Source organism: Spermophilus citellus, assembly GCF_964194105.1.
Source record: "Spermophilus citellus genome assembly, chromosome: X".
Lineage (NCBI taxonomy): Eukaryota > Metazoa > Chordata > Mammalia > Rodentia > Sciuridae > Spermophilus > Spermophilus citellus.
Genome location: NC_138190.1, coordinates 87,532,791 through 87,553,411, shown reverse-complemented (window position 1 = coordinate 87,553,411; position 20,621 = coordinate 87,532,791). Strand labels below are relative to the sequence as shown.

Genomic DNA, 20,621 nt, shown 5'->3' with positions numbered 1-20,621 from the left:
GGTTGGAGGAGAAAATAGAAGTATTAGATTGTAGGAAAAGGGAGGGAGGAATCAATAGAAGTTTGCTGTTTGCAGGAGAAAAAGAGAAGAAGAGAATCTGGGGAACCAATAAGTGACAGGAAAATATAGAGAAAGAGTAAAAACATAAATAAATAAAATAAGAAAAAAAATTAAGAATAAAAAGAAAAAAAAAGTAAAAATTAAAGAATATACAACAAAACTGTAAAATACCATTCAGACATCTCTATCCTCAGTATCCTGATATATGAAAAGTACTTGATTTAAAAAATGGTGTGGATGTGAAAACCAGAAAAAAAAAAAATCTAAGGAAAATCAAACAATTGTTTCTATTGAAGTTCAGTATCTTCTCTGCTTCCCTTCTCATCTCATAGATGGGGTTGTCTGGAATTTGATGGTATCTCCATCTTCAGGAATGTGAGGGTTACTGGGTGGGTGGATTAATCTTGGAGGCGGAACTCTTTGAGGCAGGGTATAGCAATTGCCAGTCTCCATTGGAAGACTGCACCCTGGGAATCTCCTTTGGGGTCCACTTGTGTGTTGTAGGAGCCTGATCTTAGCCCCCTATGTTGCTTGTGGGCCCTAAAATTCCTGTGTCTAATTTAGTCTCTAAACTGTATCTCTCACACCCCTGCCCTGACTTCCCAGTTAGGTATCTTTCTCTCTAGAGGTCCTAATGGCTGAGTACTGGGACCTGTGTGTCTGTTGTGAAGAGCTGTTCTGTATTGGGCAGATCAGGACCAGGCATTGAGAGCTCTGGGCCAGTCACATTGCTGCAAGTGTTGGGCCAGGTTGGTGGCTAGGGAGAGGTTGGGAGACTAGGGATTGGGGAGCTGGAGGGCCCTGTTGATTGCCAAACTGGTGGGGCCAGGGGATCAGTGGATGCCAAATTGGGAGTCAGGGACTGGACTGGTGTTGGGTCCCAGTAAGTGCCGGCTCTTGTTAGCTTTGGAATCCTGATGGGTGCTAGACTGGTTGGGTGGGCAAGATGAAAGGCTGGGCAAGATGAAAGCCAAAGGCTAGATGCTGTCACACCCTCTTCCAATCTATCAACCCCGTGCAAGGCTCTCTCCTGCCTCTGCAGCAAGATGGTGGCTATTAGCACAACTGCAGGTACCTTGATGATGGTCTTTCAGGCGCTGGCTGGTGTTACTAGATTGAAGTGGACATGCCCCTATATGTTGGTGGCAATGGTGGTGGCAAACCTGTAGATACCTTGATGTTGGGCTTCTAGGCCCTAGCTGGTGTCCCAAGATGGAGGCTGTTGCAGCTTGAGATGGCAATGGTAGTGGCAGAGGTAACCCACCATGTGGCAGAAGTGTCCCAAGATGGAGGCGATTGCTTTCAAAAATGGGGCAGTGAGGAAGGGCCATGTGGTGACAGTGGGTGACTCCATTCAGAGATGCAGTGCTGTGGCGGATAAGTGTCCCCAAGGTGGAGGCTACCACGTTGAGGTGGCTATGGTGACTGTTGAAGTGTCCTAAGGTGGCTGCAATTGGTAGATGAGGCAACAGTGGTAGGTGGCTCAGTGATAGTGGTCGCAGCATTGGCCCTTTTCCTTATTTTCTGTTAGGCATTTTGATTATGATATGTCTTGGTGAGCTTCTTATTTGACTACATCTATTTGGGGTCTTTCAAGCTTCCTGTATGTGAATGTCTATCTCATTTCTGGTTATGGGAGAAGTTTTTTTTTTTTTTTTTTTTTGTAACTATCTCACGGAAAAATGTTCTTTATGCCTTTAGTTTGTATCTCCTTGTTCTCTTTTAGCTGAGTGAGTCTCAGGTTTGATCTTTTAAAGTTGTCCCAGAGTTCTTATATTTTCTGTAATTTTTTCCCTTTTACTGCCTTCTGTGTACTTCAGGTCATACAGCCTGTCTTCAGTGCCTAAAGTTCTGTCTTTGACAGCTGAGGTTCTATTTCCTTTGCAGTCTAATCTGTTAGTGATGTCTTTGAGTGAGCTTTTAATTTGTTTGATTGTGTCTTTCATTCTAGGAGTTCTGCTTGGTTTCTTTTCACTATTTTATTTGTTTATTGATGTGGTCTTTTATCTACTGTAATTGTTGTCTCTCTCTCTCTTTGTGGGTTTTTTTTTTTTTTTTTTTTGGTACCAGGGATTGAATTTGGGGGCACTCAACCACTGAGCCACATCCCCAGCCCTATTTTGTATTTTTTTAGAGACAGGGTCTCACTGAGTTGCTAAGTGTGTTGCCATTGCTGAGACTGGATTTGAACTCATAAGCCTCCTGACTCAGCCTCCTGAACTGCTGGGATTATAGGCATATACCACCACACCTGGCCTGTAATCACTCTCTTAATTCCTTCCTATGAGAATCAGTTTTTATAATCTTTCTCTGGGTATTTGTCCACCTTACTCTCAGTGGGATCCTTTGTTAGGGGTTTATAGATTTTGTTTGCCTCTTTTCTCATGTTTTCAGAGATCTACCTCTTTTATTGTATGTAGTTATTTTATTTGTTCTGGGACTTCTCCCTCATTTTTGTTTGTTTGTTTGTTTGTTTTTGTTTAGTTTGTCAATAGTTTTATGTTCCATGAAGAAAGCAACTATTTAGTTTACCACTCAAATGTCACATCAGTGCTTCTCAAGAAAACCATTGTTCCTCTTCTCTGTTTTTGATGTATGGGTAGAAGCCAATGGGTGGGACCTGAGTTCCCACTCTGGTTGTTCCTCCTTGAGTCTTTGTTGATGGCTTGGGCCTTTTGTATTGTCCTTTTTTTGAGTTGGTATAATGTCAGGGGAATATTTAGCTCAGCAGCAGAATCTCTAACCTGTGAACTTTTAGTGTCCCTGAAGATTCTCGCACCTCACAGAATGGGGAAAAAATAAACAGTAGTATCAGTTGTTGCAAACAGCAAATAGTAAACAGTGTTAAAGTAAATACCCAGATCCTACAATGCCATCTTTAATGTTAATTGCCACCAATAAAGAAGGAAGGGTGGATTCAGCAATTATCAGCAGTGAAAACAATAACCATGAACTAGTCTGCCTTTAAAGCAAATAGCAGGCATCAACTAGATCATCCACAGTAGTAATAATGGTGTTAGCATTTATTGTGGGGGCAGGAGTTATATAAACCATTTAGTTCTGAACGAGAGTAAAAATACAGGAACTTTGTTAGGAAGTTAGAAAAGACTAAAGTTTCAGAAAGTGAACAGGATACAAAAGAGTATGTCATGTGATCTTTATACAGAGTGAGGGGAAAAATAATAGAAGCAAGGTATTGGGAGAGAACAATGGAAAACAATAGAATTTGGCCTTTAGCAGGAGAAGATAGAGAAACAAGAGAAATAAACACATGAAAATCATATAATATCAGTTTAAAGAACCCAAACCTTCACACAACAATGCTAGGAAAAGATAATTACATTTTTTAAAATGCTGAATGTGAGAGAAAAAAAGACAAATAAGTGTATGCATATATGTCCCTGAAACAGGACAGCCAGAATTCACATGCTTGCATACACGCACACACACACATCCACACATGTATATACACACATACATACACACACATGGAAGGAGTAGGAAGAAAAATTAAAAAATATATATATATTTTTTTTTTTTTTCAAAATCTTGGTGAAGATTGAAGAGAGCTTTTCCACTGAGTTGGTCAAAATATTTGACCAGAATAGGTGGTCCTTGTCTACGTCAAATAGTCTTTCTTTCCATTTTTTTTTTGAGCTATGTATTGATAGAACAAGGGGTGGGGGATGTTAACCTCTTCCTGTTTTTGTGTTGCTCTCTGAATTACCTGTTGAAGTGGCCTAATACTGAAGCTGTTTGATATATGTATTAGTCAGCTATTTTGTCACTGCTGTGACAAAATGACCCAACTAGCATAGCTGTAGAGGAGGAAGAGTTAATTTGAGGGCTCACAGTTTCAGTGATCTCAATTCATGGACAGCTGGTTCCATTCCTCAGGGCTTCAGGTCTAATTTGGCTTTGTTGAATGGTACCTTTTTTGGAAAGACAGGATTGTTCCATTCCTAAGGTTAGACTTTAGCAGATCACTTATGCGGGTTTCTTCCTAAGAAAGCTAATCATGGGCCAGTCCTCTTCTCACTGCTGCCCAAGGAGCACAGCCTTCTTGGGACTAGTCCCTGAGTGTATTCACCCCTGTTCCCTCATGTGAGCCACCAGACATGAAGACTCCCCTTGGCCCTTCTGACTAGAATCCCCCTGAGTTTAGTCTACTCCAATGCCATTTCTCATGTTCAGCCAGGTACTGCCTAGGTCCCTCGATAGGCACCTGCAGGATATTTGTGTGTGTGTGTGTGTGTGTGTGTGTATTTGTGTGTGTTCTTATCTCCCGAGTCCCACAGATGCCTTGGGAGCATACTCTCCTAAAATGGCTCCCATGTCAGCTCTCCATGACCAATTGAGACACAGAGCTCACTTATTTAAACACCTGAGTGCACTTTTCAAGAACCTGCACATACTGCAGTTTCTTGGGTCAGATAAGCGTAGGCATTAGTTGTAGATGGACACAATATTTATTTATTTTTATGTGGTGCTGAGTATTGAACCCAGCGCTTCACACATGAGAGGCAGGTGCTCTACCTCTGAGCCACCACCCAAGTCCAGTAGGCAGTGTTTTTGATCTCAGGTTTATCCGCACAAGACAGCTTGGAATGTGGCTTCCTTTACTTCCCTTCCCTTTGTCTGTGGTGAGTATGTTACAGCGGCTGCAGGTAGTAGGCTTTCTTCTTTGTTTCCTGTACTGAAATTTCGGCGTCCCTAAGCACTTAAGTGAAATCCCTCTTTCACCCACCTCACTGAAAAACTGTATGCCTGCTACTTTGGTGTCATGCCATGGTGCATCTAACAATGTAGCCACCTCTACTCCACGACCTTCCAACCCAGTGTATATGATTTATTTATATTGCTTATAACTTTTACTACCTGATCAGTGTTATCATTCATATGAAAATACACACCAATTCTTCCAGCTAATAAATTTTCAGAGGCTCCATTTTGTAGTTTATTTTTTGTAATTTTCTCTTAATCTTCTATTTGGGTTTTTCTGTTTATTTTTATTGTGTGTGTGTGTGTGTGTGTGTGTGTGTGTGTGTGTGTGTAGTTATAGATGGACACAATACATTTATTTCATTTATTTATATTTTGCCATGTTGAGGATCAAACCCACTACCTCACACATGCTAGGCAAGCACTCTACCACTGAGCTATAGCCCCAGCTCTATATTTTTATCTTATTCCACTAAAGAGCTATTTATCTATAAACATTGGGTTGAACCATATGCAACTGCCAAATGTAGGTCAAAGATGGTCGACAATTAGCAGTTTCTTATGGTTAAACCAAAAATGCACATACACATTTATGCATACATACATGTATTTCTATGAAAGTGAGAGGTGGGATGGGGGAGGGAAGATGGAACGGAAAACAGACAGTCTTCAAGGATAGAACTCAAGGGAATATTCAGTATTTAATTCTGAAGCTAAAAATGAGGAGAGTCTGTAAAGCTACCTTAAGGAATTAACAGAGGTATGAAAAGAACTAGGAGAAGAATAATGCAAGGAAACAAAGGGAATACAGGATATCATGAAGGAGTGAAGGAATACTGTTGCCAAATATTCCAGGAAAGATGCCACTTCTTTTTTTCTTTTGGAATTAATAATACCGAGATTTTGGCTAACTTTGTGACTAATTTTAATACAGTGTGGATCCAGAAGCCAGGTTGTGAGGTTTGAAGGGTGAATACAAAGTGAAAAAGTTAAGACAGCTGGGGATATAATTTAGTGGTAGAGTGTTTGCCTAGTATGTGCGAAGCCCTGGGCTGATCCCCAGCATTGTAGAAAAAAAAAAGTGAAGACACTGGTTACAGAGCATGCTTCAAATTTGCCTAAAAAGAAGAGGTTCAGAAAGAGATATTTTTATTGGGACTTTGAAAGGAAGTTGTATTTGCTTGTTTGTTTCCCCCAGAATGAGAGAGAGAAACCTGAGTGTTTATAAATAGAGCCGAAAGAGCTAGTTAAAAACAGGGACAGGCTGAAAATTTTAGCAACTTAGTGAGGTACTAAGCAACTCAGTGAGAACCTGTCTCTAAATAAAAACTTAAACAAGGGTTAGGGACTAGGTAGAGGGGTTTGCTTGAATGGATGGTGAGAAATGGGAAGCACCACTTATCTTCTAAAACTGTATGGGGAAGGACATATGGTTAGGTGGATATGTAGATATATTTGTAGAGTTGGAAGAAAGGGCAAGAAAATAAAATAATTTGTGCCTAAGACTGTTGAAGTTTTCAAAATAGGAAGCATGTTACATAGGAAAGAATTAAGAAGAAGGACTTGGGGGCTGGGGATGTGGCTCAAGAGGTAGCGCGCTCGCCTGGCATGCGTGCAGCCCGGGTTCAATCCTCAGCACCACATACAAACAATGATGTTGTGTCCACCGATAACTAAAAACTAAATATTAAAATTCATTCTCTCTCTCTCTCTCTCTCTCTCTCTCTCTCTCTCTCTCTCTCTCTCTCTGTCTCTCTGTCTCTCTCTTTAAAAAAAAAAAAGAAGGACTTGGGGTGGTTATCTAGGTAGGACAGCCTACACAGATGGGGAGGGGAGCAAGAACATGCACTGATCAATGACAAAGAATTATTGAGCTTCATTAAGGGTCCTGCTGAAGTTGGAGAACATAAATTTGGAGTGGCACTAACACCTATAGTTTTGTAATTTTCTTCAGCTTAATAATGTAGAAGAGAAAATATGTATTAAAATTGAATGAATCTGGGGCTGGGTTGTGGCTCAGTGGTAGAGCCTAGCATGTGCTAGGCTGGGTTCGATCCTCAGCACCACATAAAAAAAATAAATGAATAAAGGTATTGTGTGCAACTACAACTGAAAAATAAATATAAAAAAATTGAATGAATCTGGAGTTTTGATTGAATGGAGTGCAAGAGAATTGAGAATGATTGACAGTGTGGTCTGTTCTATATAGAGAAATAAGGATAAGAGAAGGTTAAGCTTGAAAATAGAAGTTAAAATGAAGTAATCAAAGGATTGAATGTGAAGTTGAATAGCAAGAGTATAGTTAGTTGGAGTTGAGGGTGTGAGGAAAAATAGAAAGTTACAACACAAAAGTAGTAGATTTCAGTGGTGGTTCAATTTAGGTTATGACAGAATCTAGTGTGTGGCTATAGAAGTAGGTAAGGTAAGTGAAAGTGAAGGCTGTTTGATTTAAGGTAAAGAAAATACAGCTGAAGTGTTGAGTGGATTATCTTTGGGGGGACACTGACATAACTGAGTTGTCAATGGCAGGATACAAAGCAGAGTGTTGAGGTCCTCAATGAATGTGGATGAGTTTCCAGGAGATAGATAGTAGAGATTTGGGGAAATAAAGTGGGGATATGGGTATACCTCAGTGATATAACACTTTCCTACCATGCATAAGGCCCTGGGTTTTATCCTCAGCACTGCTAAAACAAACAAACAAAAATGTAAATGGTAGTGTAGTTGGATAATGTGAGCATCAAAGGAGAAAGGGTTTTTTACACAAGGAAGGAGAAATAATTGTTTGGAAATAATGTTGGAGATAGACAATTTTGTGTTTTGAAAATCAAAGAATAGTCAAAGACATGAGAAAAACTAGCAAAATGCAATCTAAAATGGGGGTCTTTAATTCATCTGTTGGTAGATGTTTGACTTATGAGGTTCTGTAACTGATAAAATATTTGTAAACATTCTGAAACAAGGAGAAATTTTTCCCCCGTGTCACCTGATTAAATAGAAGGTCTATTTGATTTTTATTTTGTTTTGTTTTTGGTATCAGGGATTGAACCCAGAAGTTCTTAACCACTAAGCCAGAATCAGAATATAATTATGGTGAAAAGAGAAGCATACTTTTAGAATATGAATGTGTGGGTGTAGGTTAACATTGAATAAAAGTTTAGGGTATTGCAACTGAGAGATTTTAGAAGGCTAGGATTAATGAAAGGGGACATGAAGCACAGAGAAATATAAGGATATATATCCAAAGGAGCATATATTTTAGGAGGTGACTAAGAATAATAGAAACATGAAATAGGGTAGAATTAGCTAGAAATTCAATTAGTTTCAGAGGCTTTATAGTAACTTATTATTGCCTTATTATTGTATGGTTTGACTACCACCTTAGTTTAATAAATGAATAATATTTTAAAATCTATAAAAGTATTTTAACATTCTAGTACATTTTGTTTGTGCCTGATTGATTGTGTCTGTCATAAAAAAAACTTTTTTTTTCATTGTAGAATTTTGCATAGGAAAAGCCCCATAAACCCTCCATAACCATGATGTCTTTGCTTTGGAACGTTAATTGTTCAATTTTTGTTCTTATTGATTTATCATTTTCTATACAATTTCAGACATAATGGACATAAATTTTAAAAACCAAATACAAAGTTATCATTGCATAACAATTCCATGTTTCCACATAGTCTTCATAATATTTCTAATAGTGGCACCATAGTCATAGTACTACAATCTATTTAGTCATTTCTCCATTATTATTTCTATTTAGTTTCTGTTGTAGAAATAGATAGCTGTCTTGAGCATCTTCATGTGACATATACATACTGCTGTTCCTTTGCTAAAGCATTAAACACTGCAATGTGCACTTGATAGAGTGCTTCAAATACAAGGGTCTAGCAGCCATGGAGAAAGAATTAGGGTTTGGGAGATGAGACTAGAATATGGGAGACTAGCTAGGAGAATAGAGATGTGAAGGACTGGTATAGGGTAATTATAGTGGAATTGGGAAGGAAATGAATAAGTTGGACATTTTGAAGGAAAAACTTGATAGGATTTGGTGACTGGAAAAAAAGCATGAAGGATACAAGATAACTTCAAACTTTTTATCCTGAGATAGTAAAGGAACTAGGGAGATTTTGCCTGGAAGAAAAACAGAGTAAGATCTTTTGGTTCCTTTCAGGTTTTTAAAGGATCTTTAATTAAAACATGGAGGTTCTCTGTATAAGAGGCAGAGTTAGCTAGAGGGCAGTATTTATTTACTTATTTAGGTACTGGGGATTGGACCCAGGGGTGCTTTAACACTGAGCTACATCCTACCCCTTTTTATTTTTTATTTTGAGATAGGGTCTTGCTAAGTGGCTTAGGGCCTTGCTAAGTTGCAGAGACTGGCCTTGAACTTGCCATCCTCCTACCTCAGCCTCCTGAGTTGCTGGGATTACAAGTGTATATCACTATGCCTGGCTTAGAAGACAGCATCTTATTACAGGTAGAGCAGACTTAAAAAGGAATAAAGGATTTTCACAGGTAGTGCATATTTCCTAACAGTGGAGGAGGTCAAGCAGAGGTTTAACATTTGTCTACTAGGGATGTGTATGTAGAAAAGATTCTACATACACATCTTCTTACCTTTTTTTTTGTCCCCTTCCATAAACATGAAAACCTTCCTTTGTTGTGGGGTAGAGTAGGTGGGTGGGGAAATAAACCTTTTTGATTTGTATATTTAGCATTGTAATATTGATTTTTTTCAAATTATAAAATTCCCTAGCAGAGGGATTTTCTAAGTCAATATTGTTTTAGATGACCCAGGTTGCTTTCAACTTGGACATATTTTTAATATGAACATGAAGTATCAGTTTCTTTTTTTTCTTTTTAGTGTGTGTGTGTGTGTGTGTGTGTGTGTGTGTGTGTGTGTATGTAGGGGTGGGTACTGGGGATTAAACCCAGGGATGCTTTACTACTGAGCTCTATCCTCAGCCCTTTTTATTTTTTGAGACAGGGTCTCACTAAATTGCTGCCTTCAAACTTGTGATACTCCTGATTCAGCCTTCCAAGTTGTTGGGATTATAGGTGTGGGCCACCATGCTGGACTGAAGTGTCAATTTCTAGGGAAAAAAAAGTAATTGAATGTTCTGTGAAGTAGTAGTATGCACCCTATTGCTGGAAATATTCCTGTAACTAGGCCATTCTTTATTAAAGATATTTAAGAAAGGTTTTAGATTTATAGATTCTATAGTTTATAATCATTAATACCTGGGTGAATTTCTATTATGACTCTTACTTTTTATATGTGAAGACAATCCTGGGAAATCAAGGCAAAGCCTGAGAAAGGAAAAATTAGAATTATTTGATTTTCAAGGTCAGAAAAGATAAATTTTATGACCTTCAAAAAGAAAGTAACTTGTGGTCGGGGGTTGTGGCTCAGAGGTAGACCACTAACCTACCATGTGTGAGGCAATGGGTTCAATCCTCAGCACCACATAAAAATAAAATAAAAAGATATTGTGGTTGCCTATAAATAAAAAATAAATATTAAGAAAGTAACTTGTAGTTGTGGATCACAAGGTACAAGGGGTGGGAAACTCATCTGTAGCAACTTCAAAGGATCTCTAAGAGGGGACAATAATGATAATTTTTTTTGTTTTTGTTTGTTTGGTTCCCATGTGTCCACTGGGGATTAAACTCAGGGGCTCTCTACCACTGAACTACATCCCCACCCCTTTTAATTTTATTTAGGTTTTTAAAATAATTTTTCCACATTATTTATTGGTACATTATAGCTGTACATAATGTTGGGAGTTGTTTTACATATTCATACATACACATAATGTAACAGTATAATTTGGCCATTATCACTCCCCAGAACTCTAAATTAATTTTTAAGTTGGTGTATTATATTTATACAAAAAAAGTGGAATTCATTGTAATATGTTCGTACTTGTATGTGGCATAGTTTGGTTAATTTCATTCTGCTCTCATTCCCCTTTCTTATCCCTCCTCCCTCTGTTTCATTCCTTTCCTCTCTTCCCTTGTTCTCCCTTCTGTTTTCAAAAGATCACCCACCCCCTCTTTTAAAATTTCTTATTTTTCTCTAGCTTCCACATGTAAGAGACACATTTGAACTTTGACTTTCTGAATCTGGCGTATTTCACTCAGCATAATGTTCTCCAGTTCCATCCATTTGTCAGCAAATTACATAATATCATTCTACTTTATATCCCAGCCCTCACCCGTTTTTTTTTTTTTTTTTTTTTTTTGGTACTGGGGAGTAAACTCAGTGGCACTTAACTACTGAACCACATCCCCACCCTTTTTAAAAATTTATTTATTTAGAGACAGGGTCTCACTGAGTTGCTTAGGGCCTTGCTAAGTTGTTGAGGTTGTCTTTGAACTCAATCCTGCTGTCTCATCCTCCCGGGCCTCTGGGATTAAAGGCATGCACCAATGTGCCTGGCTTATCCCAGCCCCTTTCCCCCACATGTTTTAAAATATTTTTTTAGTTATTCTTGGACACAGTACCTTTATTTATTTATTTTTATGTGGTGCTGAGGAATGAACTCAGGGCGTCGCACATGCTAGGCAAGCGCTTCACCGCTGAGCCACAACCTCAGCCCCTCCCCCACATTTTTAATTGGTGCATTATAGTTGTACACAATAATGACATTTGTTGTTACATCTTTGTACATGCACACATTGTAACAATATAATTTGTCCACTATCACTCCCCAATACTTACTCCTCCCTCTCTACCCACCACCCCTGTTCATTTTCCTCTTCTGATCTCTCTCTGATTTTTAGGAGATCCACTCCCACCTTTCTTTTCCTTTTTTCCCTCTAGGTTCCGCATAGGAGAGAAAATATGACCCTTGACCTTCTGAGTTAGACATATTTCACTTAACATGATGGTCTCTAGTTCCATCCATTTTCCCACAAATGACATAATTTTCATGTTTCTTTATGGATGAATAAAATTTCATTGTGTATATATACTACATTTTCTTTATCCATTGATAGACACCTAGGCTGGTTTCCTAATTTGGTTATTTGATTGCTGTGAACTGTGCTGCTATAAACATGGATATGCATGTATTGCTGAAGTAAGATGACTTTACTTCTTCAGGATAAATTCCAAGGAGTGGTATAGCTGGGTCATATGGTAGTTCCATGTCTAGTCTTTTTTTTTTGTGTGTGTGTGTGTGTGTGTGTGTGTGTGTGTGTATGTGGTGCTGAGGATTGAACCCAGTACCTTGTGCATGTGAGGCAAGCACTCTACCAACTGAGCTATATCCCCAGCCCTCCATGTCTAATCTTTTGAGGAACCTTCATATTTATTTCCATAGTGGTTGTACTATTTTTCAGTCCCACCAACAGTGTAAAATTGTCCCTTTTTTTTCACATCCTCTCGCTAGCCCCTTTTTATTTTGAGGTAGGGTCTCATTAAGTTGCCTAGGCAGGCCTTGAACTTGAGCTCCTTCTGCCTCAGTCTCCCATGTAGCTGGAATTACAGGCATGCTCTACCACTCCTGGAAAGGATGTTTTCATTTGATGATATAATATTTGTTATAAATGAATATAATTTAGAGAAAAAAGTCTTGTTTTAGGCCAGTCCTGTTGAGGTGAGTTTCTTGTAGAGAAAATGGCAAAATAAACTTGTGTTTGAGGTCATCTGTCACCTGGAGAATTACCATGTTGGAGCAGCACCTATTGAGTTCTAAGACAGTCGTCTCTATGGTCCCTTCTGCCTCTACCCTCTGTTCTGAACATTGTTGTGTCTGAATGATATCTTGAATGAATTTTTGTTTTGTTTTGTTTTGCCCCCTCAGTGTAGTGTTCTTCAGAGTCTGAAAGAGCTACTGCAGAACTGGCTGTTGTGGCTTTCTGTGGACATTCGCATGAAACCTCTGACAAGCAGTCTTCTGTGAGTTATCTTACAGTCCTCCAGAAAAGATAATCTATATAAAAATGTTTGCATATGAAGTTTAATAGTGTGTCATGAAACCTTATGGTTTCTTATAAATGCTTGGTAGTACTTTTCTGAAATACTTTTTTGTTACTTTTCACTCTTCTTCCCCACAAAAAGAGAAGTTAATTCTCCAGGTTCCTATTATATGTCAGAAAGCAGCCCTTTAGCCTCAAAGCACTTGGTATGAGTTACTTAGCAAAACACTGGAGAGCTGAGATTAGCATTGCAACTTTGACTTCCATTCAGCCTAACTCACTTTATAAAATGTATTCTTATATATGTAAAGCCAATTTTGATGATGAGTAGAAATTTTTTGAGGTAATTTTTGCCATACAATTTTGATTTTTACATTCCTCTGGTGTAATTTGGTTAGGTGTATTAATTTATTTTGACTTTTGGGTTAAAGAGCCCAAATTTCCATTAAATGTGTGCTTTACCCTAAAAGTGGAAGTAAAAGACTGGATTTCAAGGAAATACATAATCATATTATTCTATTATCAGCCACATTATTTTATAGCATTTAAAAACTTTATATTATAGGAAGTTGCAAACATAATTAAAAGTAGAGAAAATAGTGCATTGTTATCTCTAGATACTCATCATCCACCTTCAAAAGTTAACTTATGATTAACCTTTTTTTAATCTATAAATCCTTCTACTTCCTGGATCATTTTTGTAAAAATACCAGGGTTTTTTGAGATATAATTAATACACATAGCATAAAGTTTATCCTTATGAGTACACAATTTCTTGGGGTTTAGTATATTCACAAAGTTGTACATCTAATTTCAGAATGTGTTCATTATTCCCCCAAAGAAATGCTATACCTATTAGCAGACATTCCCCTGTTGTGCCCTGGCAACAACTAATCTACTTTTTTATCAATTAATTTACCTTTTTTGAGCATTTCATGCTGCTCCCATCCAGCCTACCATGCAGACACGGAATAACTTTTTATAAGTTTTAGGATGGCTTCCCTGGCTCCCAGCCTCAGGCTCCCACAGGGGGACAAGAGAAAGTCACGAGAGGCTGATGAGAGATAGGGAGTGCACGTTCTGGAGTTGGCTTTTATTGGGGGATGCTGTTTCTTAGAACATCCTATCTGAAAAAAGGGACAAAGGGTAGGATTACAAAGGAACAGGTGAGTGTAACTCAGTCCCACCAGGTAACGCCTACTCCTGGAGCCATGCCTAATTATCCAAGCAGAGGTAAAGCCCAAGTTATTGTGGGGTGCAATAATTGTTCAGTATCTCTTGCTCAGGACTTAAGGGCATATTTCCAGAGCAGCTCCCAACATATTCCCCCTTCTTTCTTTGAAAAAGTATGTGATGAGTCACTATCTAGAATTCTTGTTCTGAAGGCACAACATCCTATGACTGCAAGAGAGGATTAATAGCAAAGAGAACAGTCCAATAATATACCATGTAGAATGTTTTAGTATGTTTCCACGGTTAAAACCATTCAACTCTTGAAGTATTTGATCAGGTAAAGAGGTAGGATCTGAAAAATTAATCTTACTTTTTTGTATATCTTGGATATGATGATGTAACTCCAAAAGATCCAAGTTGTAATTATTGTTCTGCCAAATACCTAATAAATGGTTTTTAACCATTTCCCAATTCCATTGGGAAGCACTGTATTTGGCAGCAGTAACACACACATATTTATAATCAGTATGACATTTGAGTCTTTCCTTGAACCTTAAAGCTGAAAGCTCATTATCAACATTTATGACAGTAGCTTCTAAGGCATCTCGCTTAGTTTCAATCCTTTCCTCAGTATTTATCTGACTAAAAAGAGCTTTGGAAGTGTTCTGAGCCAAATTATTAAGAAAATCTGCATGCTGAATATTTTGGCCACTGAAGCTGTGACCATGGAAGCAATAAATGAAATTAAGGCAGCCACTCCAAGTATTATAAGTCCAAGAGCTCACTTAGGTCTAGTCAGCTGGGCATGTATTTGTTGTAACACTTGAAAACCAGGATCAGCATACCATGGCTCTGAGATATTAGCTGGCAATACAACAAAAGAGGGCTGGTGAAGTATCAGTGTTCCCTTCTCTGTATTGTATCTGGTGATACAATTAGTTAAATTACATTTATTACAGGCTACAAGATATATATCGTCTTTTCTTTTGACTTTCACATCTCTAGTAATTAAAACATAAGGAGATTGAACACAGGCTCACAGGCCATGATAAGAACCTTCCTTACTACAATTTCTGCCTACAAAGTCAGGTAAAGGTTTGTCAGTAAAATGTAAACATTCTGAGGCTGCAATCAAATGCCAGCCATCTTTCTGAATGCCACCTTTGCTGAAGATCAAGATGTTACTAACAAATCCTCCAGGGGTCATGGCAGCACCCTTATGTAATTGTTTTTTGTCAGTCCTCGGAGACCAGTCTAAAATATACCCACTATTTCTAGACAATTTATGCTGTATTGGGAAGGTATTTATACAATCCATCCATTTAGGGAATGTGCCAATTTCTATTGCAGAACGGTTAGGACAGTGAGGTATTAATGAACATTCTGCTGAAATGACTGGCTTGTTATGAGAGAATCCCTTTTAATAACTGTTCTAATATGGCTTTGAGTACTTGAGGCCAGTATGATTAGCTGGTCTAGGCCCCCCAACTGCTGTTTTCCTCAAAGGACACTTTTAGACAGCCAGCATATTTATTGAGGGACCAACACATAGGTAACTGACCGCTGCAGCCAGAATAATTAAATCCAGTCATCTGGATGGGAGTACTATGGGTGTCTGTAAAACCTCCCATCATATGTGAGTCATTAGTAAATAGTGGGATGGATTCTCTAGTCCATACCGTTGGGTGTACTAAAGGTGGATCTGGAAAGTATGTAGATACGTTTCTCCCTGTGTCCCAGTTACCTGGCAGCTCAATACAGCTAGCATTGCTTTAAGCTCATAGCTGGAGACTTAGTCCTTCCTTGCTACTGGATCATCTGCTCAGCCTGCAGCGTCAGATTTTTCAACAACTTCCATGAGGGTAGTTTCACCGTTGGGTCTCTCTGGGTCATCTTTTTTTTTACCCCCTCATCCTTCCTCTTCTTGTAAGGAGTCATCTCTGGATCGATCCTCAGTCATTTGAACCTTCGCTCTAGGTCCTCCATGTCTGATGGCACATTCAGGTACCCAAGTAGGATAAATTGCACCTTCTGGGAAAATACAAGCATGACCTCTACCCCATATCATCACTGGATCTGGTCCTTTCCATTGACCTGTTTGTAAATCTTTCCACCAAACTTGGCTTAAAGAATCTGTTACTGTGGAAGATGTGTGTCTCTCAGCTGCATTGTGACCTTCTGAGTCACAATTTAGAAAATTTAAAACAAACAAGGCATGGTTAAGGTTATTTTGGGAGGGGTCCTATTTCTCCCTTTCTGTTTTTGTAATTATAGTTTAATAGATAAATGAGCTCGTTCTACAATGGCTTGACTCTGAGGGTTGTAAGGAATACCTGTTTTATGGTCATATGAAACTGTTGGTAGAACTGCTGAAAAGAAGAGCTAGTATAAGCTGGTGCATTATCAGCTTTAATCTGTAAAGGACATCCTAATACTGCAAAGGCAGCTAGGCAATGAGAAATAAAATGTTGCGTATTTTCTTTTGCATGTCTGTGGCAAAGATAAATCTGGAATAAGTATCTACAATTACATGTGCATAACATTATTTGCCAAATTGAGGAATGTGAGTTACATCCATTTGCCATAACTGATTTGGTCATAACCCGTGGGGATCTACCCCAGATGGTAAAGATGGAATGTGTACAACACATTGTGGGCATTGATGTACAATTTGACGCACTTGCTCTCTAGTAATAATGAAATTTTTATGCAAATTAGAAGCATTTTGACAATGTAATGAACGTGAAGCCTGTGCACAGTCATACAAAGACAGTTGCTGACAAACAGCAACCAGTTTATCAATCTTATCATTACCTGATGTTAACGGCCCTGGGGGATTAGTGTGGGCCTGTGTATGGCCTATAAAACATGCATGTTGATGTGTTTGAACTGTCTTCTGCAAGGTATGAAACAAATTGAATAACTCTTTGTGATGGTGTGTACCCAATAGGTGAAGTTTCAATATTTTTTGTAACTCCAACTGCATGTAAACTATCAGAATAAATATTAATTGACTCATTTGAAAAATGATTTAAAGCACACATGAAAGCCTGAAGTTCTGCTCATTGTGCAGGATTACCTCTGTCTGAGCATGGCTATATAAACCTGCTTTACCTGAACTTGACCCATCAGTGAACATGGATAGTGTTCCAACTATTGGTTGAGCATGCACAATTTTGGAAAAATAAATGTAGTTACTAAGGCAAATTGAATAATTTTATCATGAGGATAGTGACTTCCTATCTGACCAGGAAAATTAGCAAAAGCTACTTGCCAAGTATTAGAAGTTTGGAAAAGCCAATCATTTTGTTGAGTAGAATAAGGGATAAAAACAATATTAGGTTATGATCCAACCAGCTGTAAAACTTGAGTTCTGCCTTTAATAACCAACTTAGCAACAAAATCATAAAAAGTAGTTAATGACTTTTGAAGAGAATGAACTAAGTGGATCCATTCAATATCTCCCAATGATTGCCATATCACTCCTGTAGGAGCATAAGCAGTGGGAAATATTAATAAATATGTAGGCTCCTGTGGGTTAATTCTGTAAGATGAGCACTTTTAATAGCAAATTCAACCTTCTTTAAGGCCGTTCTTGCTTCTGTTGAGAGCTAACAAGGAGAAGTCGGAGAACAGTCCCCCTGTAAAATCTGAAACAAAAGACTCAAATCTGTTAGTTTTAAATATGGTCTCAGCCAATTAATATCACCTAGTAATTTTTGAAAATCATTAAGGGTGTGTAATCCTTTGACTCTTGTAAGTTTTGAGGACGAATTGTGCATCCTTCTTTTATATTACCTAGATACCAAAAAGGAGATGTTTCTGCACCTTTTCAGGTGCTATGCACAAACGCATTGCAGTACGTGAATTTTCTAATTGAGCAAAAACTTTTAAAAGTATATCTGGACTAGCATGAGCTAAAAGTATATCATCCATTAAATGAATAATGTATGCATCAGGGAATTTTTCCCTTATTGGCGTGATAACTTGTGCCACAAAATTTTGACAAAGAGTTGAACTATTACATATACCCTGAGATAATACTTTCCAGCAATATCTCTTAACTAGTTCTTTAAAATTTATTGCTGGAACATTAAAAGCAAATGTTTTTACAATCATCTGGATAGTGAAAAAACAATCTTTTAGATCTATCATCATTAGATGATAATCTAAAGGAATGCCTGTAAGAGAAGGAAGCTGTGGTTGTAAAGCTCCTGTGGGCTTGGTAACATGATTAATTGTCCTGAGATCTTGCAACAACCTCCATTTACCACACTTTTTCTTAATTACAAAAATTGGACTAAAAATAGGTTCGATATGGTCAGCCTGAAGTTGTTCCAGGACCAACATATTGGCTCTTTTAAGTTTCTCCCTTGTTAAGGGTCACTGACAAACCCAGATTGCTCTTCTGTAAGTCAGTTAATCTTTTCTGATGTTTTTTTTTTGGGGGGGGGCTGGGAAGAAAGTCAGTGCCCCTGCCAAAAGTTTTGGCTGGATGAATTAACTAGTCTTCTCTGGGGAGACTAGGTTATAGGTACATACCCTTCATGTGAATTCCCTTCAAATTTCCTAGGAGAAATAAATTTTTGATTAAGTCCCTGAAATGACACAATGGAGTTTGGAGTTATTAATAACAAGCTCAAGCTGCTTAGAATATCTTGACCCCATAAATTTACTGGCAAGGTGTCTAGGACATAAGGTTTAAAGACTCCACAATTACCATCTTTATCCTTTCACCAAAGATATTGAGCACTTTGTTCAGGTTGAGAAATTTGACCAATCCCATTTAAGCTGGCAGGTGCAATATGTAAAGGCCATTCTTTGGCCAGTACCTGCTAGAAATAACTGACTTGTCTGCTCCTGCATCAAACACACCTCTGAAATTTTTATGATTGGTTTTAAGATTCAATAGAGGGCGCTCCTGTCTAACCAATTGAGCCTAATACACCTGGTCCAGGGACCTGAAACTTGGGTTTTCACCTGGGCCATTGGAGGACTGACAAGGCAAGAATATTAATTGTGCTATCACATCCCTTGGAGAAAGCTGAATAATCAATTGATTGAACAGTAACCCTGATCTCTTGCCGCAGTCTGTCTGGACACAAATAACCGAGCCGCCACAAAGCCTTGTAGGTTCAAACAGCCACCCTTTATTCCCGAACTCTCACTGGCACTCTACACACACTTTCTGGGAACACACTCCCTCCACCAGGCTCTGTGTGCCAATTCTCTCAGAACCCCCATGAGAACTCAAAAAGTAGCTGGCGCCTGAGGCAGCAGGATCCGCCCTAATCCCAGCAGGATCTGCCCTAATCCCGGAGCAGGGTCACCTTTCAACCATTCCCTCTAGCAAAATGCCAGGCCTCATTCCCACTAAACTGTGGCTCTCAACAATCTCCTTCAAAATTTGGATCAATAACACCCGGCAATATTTGAATTCCTCTTTGACTTAAATTGCTTCATCCTAACACTAGGCCTATGGTATTTTGCGGCAGAGGCCCATTAATCCCTGTAGGAATTTGTCGTGGGCCCATTTCAGGAGTTAAAATTAGTCCCATGGCTACTCAGAGTCCCAAGCTCTCGGCCCCTGGGGTGGAAGCATCCGGGAAGCATAGTAATGCTGGGCCAGCTGGGCTAGGCTTGATGATGTCTGACTGTGAGCCCAAGGCTCCTCTTTTAGTGTAAACTGCAGCGCCCCTACTGTTTGGTGGGTTTGGGGCAGGCCCCATGTCCAGTTTCCCTGGCAGTAAAGATGGAAGTGGAGCCACAAATGGCAGCTGGCCACCTCTGCAATGCCTGCCAGAGCCTCTCCACGCCACATGGTCACCTCTTCAGTGGCGCCAGCGGGAACCAGGTGGATCTCCCTGGCTGCATGACGACCCACAGTCCCTAGCCATGTGCCCAGTCTTACCACAGTTAAAACATTGCCTCTGAGAGTGTCATTTCCTAGACTGAGGATGTAAAACTTGCTTTAAAGCCGCAGTGATAGTCAAACCTTGTGATTGCACCGGACCCACATCAGAGAAAAGGCAAATAAATTCAGAAAGAGTTTCTTTTTTCCAATGGGGTTGGATAATTTCCTGGCAGACTTTTGGCATTTTCAAAAGCTAATTGTTTGACCAAAACCTCAGATGCATTTAAGTCACCAATGGTCCTATTAGCTGCCTGGTAAAGGCAAACTACAAAATCCAAGAATGTCTCCTCTGGTCCTTGCCGGATCTGACTGAAATCTAAAATTTTTTCATCTTTGTTTGGTAGTTCTCTCCAGGCTCTCCTAGCACATGTACTAATCTGATCATAAATTGGTAAATCATAATTTAACTATTCTAAACCTGCAAATGGTCCCATTCCAGTTAACATCTCTATGGGATTGTCAGTACCATGTCTGTGATTCCTATCAGCTTGTTCAGTGCAGAAATCCGTCCTGTTTGATCTCCATAATAATAAATCACCTCTTGATAGATATGCTTTGACTAACGTAATCCAGTCATGAGGTGGTAATGACTTACTGCAGATTGATTCAATCAAGCTCTGAACAAAAGTTGAACTTGGAGCATAAGTGCAACAAGCATTTTTCAGCTCCTTCATAGTTTTAAAAGGAACCACAGTGTGCATTCAAACACACTGGTTTTGCTTGTCTACCTGCTGAAAAACTGGAAAAAGCTAGAAACCTGTAATGTCTTCTCCTTCCCCCAGTGCACCCTTAAAGCCACGTTGGAGCAGTGAGAGTT

The 20,621-nt window shown here is 38.9% G+C and overlaps 1 protein-coding gene across 1 annotated transcript in view; it reads left to right on the top strand.

Moving 5' to 3' along the window:
- CENPI (centromere protein I) overlaps positions 1 to 20,621 on the top strand; it is an 86,871-nt gene that overhangs the window by 47,125 nt on the left and 19,125 nt on the right. The window contains exon 16 of the mRNA XM_081277851.1: positions 12,603 to 12,697. Coding sequence (XP_081133977.1) covers positions 12,603 to 12,697 — 95 coding nt within the window. The remainder of the gene's footprint in view (positions 1 to 12,602; positions 12,698 to 20,621) is intronic.